General features: G+C 60.5%; 1 protein-coding gene across 1 annotated transcript; it reads left to right on the forward strand.

The window, feature by feature from the left end:
- Positions 1 to 1,680: 1,680 nt before the first annotated feature.
- Rho (rhodopsin) lies at positions 1,681 to 7,910 on the forward strand. The gene is made up of 5 exons (XM_042680107.1): positions 1,681 to 2,144; positions 5,023 to 5,191; positions 6,386 to 6,551; positions 6,667 to 6,906; positions 7,800 to 7,910. Exons 1-5 carry the CDS (start codon positions 1,784 to 1,786, stop codon positions 7,908 to 7,910), a joined length of 1,047 nt encoding a protein of 348 aa, XP_042536041.1. The 5' UTR covers positions 1,681 to 1,783.
- Positions 7,911 to 8,380: the final 470 nt, after the last annotated feature.

Genomic DNA, 8,380 nt, shown 5'->3' on the forward strand with positions numbered 1-8,380 from the left:
GGGTGCAGAGACTATACCAAAGGGCTAGCTGGGCACCGGTGGCTCACGCCTGTCATCCTAGCTACTCAGGAGGCTGGGACCTGAGGATCTCTGTTTAAAGCCTCCCTGGGCAGGAAAGTCCATGAGACTCTTATCTCCAATGAACCACCAGAAAGCCAAAAGTGGGGCTGTGGCTCAAAGGGGTAGAGTGCTTGCCTTGCGCAGAAGAACCCAGGGACAGCGCCAGGCCCTTAGTTCAAGCCCCACGACCACCATCACCACCAACAAAAACCCCACAAAGTACTGCCCTGTGCCAGGTGCCACGCTGGCCCCCCACAGGTAAGGAGCCGCCCAGCCCCCCTTGGGCTGGTGATGAACCGCAGGGGTGTGCTGCCCCCCCTCACCTGACCACCCGGCTCCGGCCAGAATCACACTATCCACCTTGACCTCATTAACACCGGCCTAATCACTGGCCAAGCATCTTAAAGCTGTGACATTCCCACACACCCTGCCCAGCCACACCTCAGGCTAACCGCCCTGCCCTCCCACGTGTGTCTGGAGGGGACTGGCCCAGGGAGGCTGCAGGAAAGCGGGGCAGACAGATCTACAAATCCCATGTGGGGAGAGAGACTGGACACAGAGGGCTTAAGAGCCCAAGTCTCAGAGACAGGGACTCTTGTCTGGCCAGTGTCTCCCAACCTCAGGGCCTTTGCACTTGCTGTCCCTCTGCCTAGACACCTTTGCTCCAAAGGCTCCTCCCATCATGCAGCTCCCAGCTCACACTTTACCCTCCCAGCCAGGACTTCCCCAGCTGCTCTGGCTAATATTTGGCTTGTGGGGAGCACGTCACCCCCAAACTTTTCTGTTTGCACTGCTTTGCCACACCTGCCCACCTCCATTCTCTCCAGAGAAATGCTGGCTTTTCATGGGAAGACCCCGTGGTCCCCGGGCTGGCTGCAGTGGTCAGGGGCACCCCGCAGCGGGGTCACTCAGCCTCTCTGTTTTGGGGTGTCACTGAGCCCCTTTCACAGATGAGTGGGGGCCCTGGCAGCATCCGCTCTGTACACCACCCCCACCGACTGTCCCCAGGGTGCGCCCTGGCACCAGCTTCACGGGCCCATGGTGGGCACGCTGACGTGTCCCCACGCGGGGCCCTGTGCGTGCTGGGGTCTCCGGGAGGCCAAGACGAACCCTCACTCAGCCTGCGCCGGGTCCAGGAGCTGAGGCCTCCGGCCCCTCCCTGCTCAGATGCCCCCTCCCTCCATCCCACCTCTTCAGGCCTCAGCCCTGCCCAGGGCCCTGAGTGTAAGGAATGGGCGGCCAGGGGAGGCCAGGCCGGGGACGCGGCCCTGGCCAAAGGAGCGAGCGCCAGGCCCGTGACTAGACAATGTCAGCTGTGGAGAAGCAGGGAAGCGGCCATGGGACTCGATGCCAGGCCTGGGCGGGGATTCCCAGCAGGCCCTGGCGCAGGCAGGGTGGGCTCCCCTCTCTTCTCTCTGAGTCCCACCCAACCCTTCGCCTCCCGCGCCCTGGCTCCCGCCTGGTGTCACCTTGGCGCTTCTGCAAGCCAATTAGGCCCCCCGGCAGCAGCGGTGGAGATTAGTATGATTATGAGCACCCTGATCTCCCCGGTGCTGATTCAGCCAGGGGCTTAGCGGGGGGAAGGTCACTTTATAAGGGTCTGGGGGGGGGTCGGGGCCAGGAGTCGTCCTGAGGGAGTCCTGGGTGGCCGAGCTCGCGTGGCGCACGGCACAAGTCTCCATCTCGGGCGGTCGGGGCAGCCGCCAGGGCCAGGGCCGCAGCCATGAACGGCACAGAGGGCCCCAACTTCTACGTGCCCTTCTCCAACGCCACGGGCGTGGTGCGCAGCCCCTTCGAGCAGCCGCAGTACTACCTGGCGGAGCCGTGGCAGTTCTCCATGCTGGCGGCCTACATGTTCATGCTCATCGTGCTGGGCTTCCCCATCAACTTCCTCACGCTCTACGTCACCGTGCAGCACAAGAAGCTGCGCACTCCCCTCAACTACATCCTGCTCAACCTGGCCGTGGCCGACCTCTTCATGGTGTTCGGCGGCTTCACCACCACGCTCTACACCTCGCTGCACGGCTACTTCGTCTTCGGGCCCACCGGATGCAACGTGGAAGGCTTCTTTGCCACCCTGGGCGGTACGAGGCATGGGCTGGGGCAGGCGCGGGGCCCCGGAGGGCCCGGGCACCCTGGTTTCAATGTCATTCTTCCCTCTCCCTTCCTCCCGACACCAGTGTTCAGTCAACCGACACGGCTGCTTGTCTGGGGCCAGGCAGGGGAACTCTGCCCTGATCTCACTTGGAGCAGGGCTCATTGTACAGCAGAGATGAACGCAGGGCCCAAGCCACCAAGGGCCTTGCGGGGTGGGGGGGCGGAGGAGGTGACGTACGGGACGGAACCGGCTTTGAGGCCACGTTCTGAACACCAAAGCTGAGGCCCGGCACCACGGGGGAGCTAAATAAGACCGGTGCCGGCCCTCTAGGGCGGGCCCAGCCAGATGCACAAAGCCGTCCTCTGGGCTTTGGCTTTTCCTGGGCTTGGGCTCAGTCTGTGGCATCGATCTGACTTCTTTCTAGCCTCCCAGACTCTGCTGGGTGTGCAGGGTCTCTGAGCAGGGAGGTGTTAGACCCAGGTTGCAGCTTCAAAAAATTCCATTCCTTTCCTTTCTTTTCCTTTCCTTTCCTTTCCCTTCCCTTCCTTGCCCTTCCTTTCCCTTTTTTTCCTCCCCTTCCCTTTTCCTTCCCTCCCTCCCCGTTCCTTTCCTTTTGTCTCTTTTTTCTTTTCTTTAGGCAGGGTCTTGCTATGCAGACCACGATGGCCTTGAATATTCAATTCTCCTGTCTCAGCAGCCTCCTCAGTGCTGGGATTACAGGCATGTACCACCACACTCGGCTAGATGCTAACATTGGCCATGCATAGTGGCACATGCCTGTAATCCCAGTCTCTCAGAAGGTATAGGCAGGAAGATTGAGAGTTTGAGGCCAGCCCAGACAAGGCTGGTGTGACAATCTCAAAAAACAAAATGCAAGGCAAGCACAGTAGCTCAAGCCTGTAACCCATGCTACCTGGGAGGCAGAGATGGGAGGTTGCAGTTCCAGGCCAGCCCAGGTTAAACAAACCAAAAAAGCCTTCATGAGACCCTCTCAGCCAGTGGCTGGAGGTGGTGGCATGCGCCCCATCCCAGCCACCGGACACACAGCAGGGCGGGTGGCAGCACCGTATCCCCGTGACATGGGAAGCATCTGTAGGAGGACTGACATCCAGGCCGGTTTGGACATAGAGAGCCCTATCTTGAAAATAACCAATGGAAAAGGAGGACAGAATTATGGTTCATGTGTCAGAGTGCTCGCCTAGCAAGTGCAAGGCTTTGAGCTCCATCCCAGGGGCAGGGGGTGGGGTGGGGAAAAGCAAGTATTTTCTTTCACCTGACGGGAAAAGTGGGACTGGAAAGTGGATGACTGGCTGGCTGGGCACATGGATGGATGGGTGGATGGGTAGGTAGATGGATGGATTGATGGGTGGATGGATGGATGGGTGGGTGGATGGATGGGTAGATGGGTGGGTGGATGGGTGGATGGATGGATGGGTGGGTGGATGGATGGGTGGGTAGATGGGTGGGTGGATGGGTGGATGGATGGATGGATGGATGGGTGGGTGGATGGATGGATGGGTGGGTAGATGGATGGATGGGTGGGTAGATGGGTGGGTGGATGGGTGGATGGATGGATGGGTGGGTAGATGGGTGGGTGGATGGGTGGATGGATGGATTGATGGTTGGATGGATGGATGGGTGGGTGGGTGGATGGGTGGATGGATGGATGGGTGGGTAGGTGGATGGGTGGATGGATGGATGGTTGGGTGGAATGATGGGTGGACAGATGGATGGATGGGTAGATGAGTGGATGGATGGACTGATGGGTGGATGGGTGGATGTCTGGGTAGATGCGTGGATAGATGGATTGATGAGTGGATGGATGGGTGGGTGGGATAATGGTTGGGCAGATAGATTGATGGGTGGATAGATGGATGGGTGGATGGATTGGTGGATGGATGGATGGGGTGCCCCCAGGGATAAGGGATTCCCGAGACATGGAGAAGGCATGGCTTTGAGATGTGGCAGAGATCTAAGTCTAAGTCTCCCTGCTCAGATCAGCGATCTCCCTGCGGGTCCCAGGAGGAGACAGGAAAGTCAGGGTGGTGGACAGAGCTTGGTGGCAGCCCCAAGCGGCTCAGGTCCAAAGCGGCTGGAGGGCTCTCCAAGCGTCTCCAGGTGTCGCCAAAGCCATATCGCGTTCCGTGCTTACAGAGCCCCATCTTTGGGCAGCAGGTGGGGTGCCCCATGAACTTGGGGTGCCCCATGAACTTGGGGTGCCATGCAGGTGGACATTTCTCTGCCCTGATCGTCTCCCGCCAGTGTTAGGAGAATGACCTTGGGGCTGATTAATTCTCTCCCAACTCAGTTTCCTGGGGGCAGGTAGAGGCGAGTATCAGTGCCTGCCCCATGTCTGGGGAACGAGCACTGTCCAGCCCCGCAGCCCCGCAGCCCTCCAGCTCCTCAGCCCTGAGCCCCGCAGCCCTGCAGCCAGAACTGGCTCCACAGCCCCGCAGCCCCGCAGCCCTCCAGCTCCTCAGCCCTGAGCCCCGCAGCCCTGCAGCCAGAACTGGCTCCACAGCCCCGCAGCCCCGCAGCCCTCCAGCTCCACAGCCCCGCAGCCCCGCAGCCAGAACTGTCTCCACAGCCCGTCTCCTCTTTCCCTCAGTGGGGGGAGGGGGGAGAAGGCCATCCACCTGTGGGTTTCCATCATTTCTTCCCGGACCCCATCTGATCCTAGCCCACTGCTCCTGGATCCTCGGCTTTCCCCTGCCTGCTCCCGGCAGCTCCTGCCGCCTCTATTCCTCCCTCCCCTCCCCACATCAAGCCCTTCTCCGGTCCTGCTCCTGGGCCTCCCGTCCCCATCTCTCTGGACCAGCCCGGAGGTGTGGCAGGTGGGCTGATGGCCACCGGCTGTCTTGCAGGTGAAATTGCTCTGTGGTCCCTGGTGGTCCTGGCTATCGAGCGCTATGTGGTGGTGTGCAAGCCCATGAGCAACTTCCGTTTTGGGGAGAACCATGCCATCATGGGCGTGGCCTTCACTTGGGTCATGGCGATGGCCTGCGCCGCGCCCCCGCTGGCCGGCTGGTCCAGGTAAGGCTCCGGGAGGAGGAGAGGGGGCTGCAGGGCCCTCGGCTGGCCTGGTCAGGACTCAGATCTGGTGAGGTCTGGTCCTAGGAACCAACCTAGAGGGCCCTACCCCAAGCCCACCCAGGTGACTTTCCCAGAGCTGGGGTTCTGGCAGAGGAGGCAGAAGCAACCCCAGGGCCGTGGAACGACCCCCGCGGGTGTCAAGGAGAATCACAGCAGCACTCACCTTGGTCGAGCTCCTAATCCTCCACTAAGCCCCGGCCCATCCCAATCCTCTTTGGCGCAGAGTTCCTCCGACAGCCAACTCCCTCTGACCTTGGGGAAGTCGGGGCCTTGCTAGTGTGTGTGGAGACACCCCGGCCCGGGTCTGAGGCCCACCCAGCCTCCCCTCGCGTCTCCAAACGCTGCAGAGAGGGGAGATTCGTAACTCTGGTGCCAGAACCAGAGATTTCCTGCTCTGTCCTTGCTTCCTCCCATGCTCTCCTGGGGTCCGTTCCTCTTGGACCCCACTTCCATTCCCCACCTCTTTGGCCACTTGGCTGCACACAGCCTCCATCGGCACAGCAAAATCTGGGTCAAGCAGGAAATCATGGAGAGGCTGGGAATGCGGCTTAGTGGTACTGTGCTGTCTAGCACACGTGAAGCCCTGGGTTCGATTCCTCAGTACCACATACACAGAAAAAGCCGGAAATGGCGCTGTGGCTCAAGTGGTAGAGTGCTAGCCTAGAGCAAAAGAAGCTCAGCGACAGCGCCCAGGCCCCAAGTTCAAGCCCCAGGATTGGCAAGAAAAGAAAAAAAAAATAGAAATTATGGAGACCCTGGACTCCAGACCCTGGGGCCTGGCTTCGGGGCTGCGCATAATCCCTCATAATGCCCATCTTGGTCTAGACAATGCCGTCTTGCTAGGAAGCCCTCATTTCTGCAAACTGCCACACACAGAGTAGGAGGCCCCCTGGTCCTCGGCGCCCTCCACCCGTACCCGGGCGCAGCTGGCCTGGCAGAGAAGGGCCTGCAGTTGGGCAGCTGAGAGCTGGCATCTGTTTTGGAGCCCGGGCATTCTCACGGGGCCACAGCGGGGGGATGGACACGCCCCACGAGGCCCAGCGCGGCAGATGTTTCCCTCTGTGTTTTACTGAGGGGAAGGGATGGGGGGTGCTGAACAGGGCAGGTGCCGCAGGGCTCCCCGTGCCCCCCCAGGTACATCCCCGAGGGCATGCAGTGCTCGTGCGGGATCGACTACTACACGCTCAAGCCCGAGGTCAACAACGAGTCCTTTGTCATCTACATGTTCGTGGTCCACTTCGCCATCCCCATGATCATCATCTTCTTCTGCTACGGGCAGCTGGTCTTCACCGTGAAGGAGGTACAGGCGGGGGGCCCCGGGACCCCGAGGGTCCCTCACAGGCGGGTGACCTGGCACCGTGTGGGGGCCGGGCACTGGAGCCGCAGCCTGGACACAACTCCCTGTGCCCCCGCAGGCGGCCGCCCAGCAGCAGGAGTCGGCCACCACCCAGAAGGCTGAGAAGGAAGTGACCCGCATGGTCATCATCATGGTCATTTTCTTCCTCGTCTGCTGGCTGCCCTATGCCAGCGTGGCCATGTACATCTTCACCCACCAGGGCTCCAACTTCGGCCCCATCTTCATGACTCTGCCGGCATTCTTCGCCAAAAGCTCCTCCATCTACAACCCGGTCATCTACATCATGATGAACAAGCAGGTGCCTGCGGCGGGCGGGAGATGTGCGGTGGGGGGTGGCAGGGGGCGTGGTGAGGTCAGGGGGCATGGTGCGGTCCCAGGCAGGAGCAAGGGCGGGCAGCCTTGCCCCGGAGCTTGTGCCAAACGCAGCCTCTGAGGTCACCCCCAGACCTGTCTCACCTGAGCCGCAGGGTCCAGATGGTTCTGGAACGTGTTAAGAGTAAAACAGAGCCAAGTTGCTGGTACTCACACCTGCAATCCTAGTTACTCAGGAGGCTGAGATCTGAGAATCACGGTTCGAAGGCAGCCCAGGCAGGGAAGACTGTGAGTCTCTGATCTCTGATGAACCACCAAAAGGCTGGAAGTGGTGCTGTGGCTCAAGTAGCAGAGCACCAGCCTTGAGCAATAAAAGCTCAGGGACAGCGCCCAGGCCCTGAGTTCAAGCCCCAGGATGACAAAAGAGGGGGAAAAAAAAGTAAATAGTTCCAAGCTGGGGGGTGGGCCGGTTCTATCTTCATAAAGCTGAGCCAGGACGGAGCAGGCTTATTTTGAGGATTAAAAGGGTACAGCGTCCTGAACAAACATGGGTGACATCTCTGTGGGACCCATGGGGGCAGGGGGCATGGTCTCTGGAATGAGACCCACTGCATTCCAGTGCCAGCACTGACCCTTTCCACTGGGTGACCTTGGGCAAGTTAACTCCCTCTCTGGGCTTCCCTAGAAAGGGCAAAATTCCGAACGCTTGTGTTGCACTCGAGGTTGTAGGATGCCAACTCAGGACACTGTGGCATGGCGTTGGTGACAGAGCCTGCGTTAGTCCCTGCCACGCCCGGGGGTGGGGTGGCGGGCCTGGCACAGGGCAGGCGTGGGGGGGGTCACACACTGCAGGGTGTCCTGACCCGTTCCCCCCTCCAGTTCCGGAACTGCATGATCACCACCCTGTGCTGCGGCAAGAACCCACTGGGCGACGACGAGGCCTCCACCACCGCCTCCAAGACCGAGACCAGCCAGGTGGCCCCTGCCTAAGCCACCGGCTGAGCAGCCTCCCGCCCCGCCCCGCCCCGCCCACAGGCACCAGCCCACACGGGCTCTCTGAGTTCATTCTAGAATTAATGAGAAAAAACAACAAGGCTCCCCGCTCAGCAGGGGTGGCCTGAGAAGGGACTTCCACCGAAACCCCTTCTTCTGGGGTCCCCCCACCCCCCGCTCCCAGGGGTGGCAGGACCTGTTCCCCTTCTCCCCATAACTGGTCTCCCCGGAATTCCAGAATTCTTGCTCTCTGGAAGTGTCCCAGCTTAGGGCTAAGTGTCTAGCACAGAACGGGGCACACAGTAGGTGCTTAATACATGCTAGATGGGTGAAGGGAGGGATGAGCGGAGTGAGTGGAGGATGGATGAGATGACGGGGGGGGGGTCTGCCCCCCAGGCTTTATTCACAGCACAGCTGCTCACATTGGCTGGCGTCTCTGAGTGACTGTCTTTTCCTTCCTTGAACTC

This window comes from Dipodomys spectabilis, unplaced genomic scaffold (assembly GCF_019054845.1).
Source record: "Dipodomys spectabilis isolate Male_0828 unplaced genomic scaffold, ASM1905484v1 ptg000054l, whole genome shotgun sequence".
NCBI classification, from domain to species: Eukaryota; Metazoa; Chordata; class Mammalia; order Rodentia; family Heteromyidae; genus Dipodomys; species Dipodomys spectabilis.

Coding starts and splice junctions, on each gene's coding strand:
- Rho (XM_042680107.1), top strand. CDS start 1,784: ATGAACGGCACAGAGGGCCCCAACTTCTACGTGCCCTTCTCCAACGCC. Junction 2,145..5,022: donor CTTCTTTGCCACCCTGGGCG/GTACGAGGCATG, acceptor GCTGTCTTGCAG/GTGAAATTGCTCTGTGGTCC. Junction 6,552..6,666: donor TGGTCTTCACCGTGAAGGAG/GTACAGGCGGGG, acceptor GTGCCCCCGCAG/GCGGCCGCCCAGCAGCAGGA.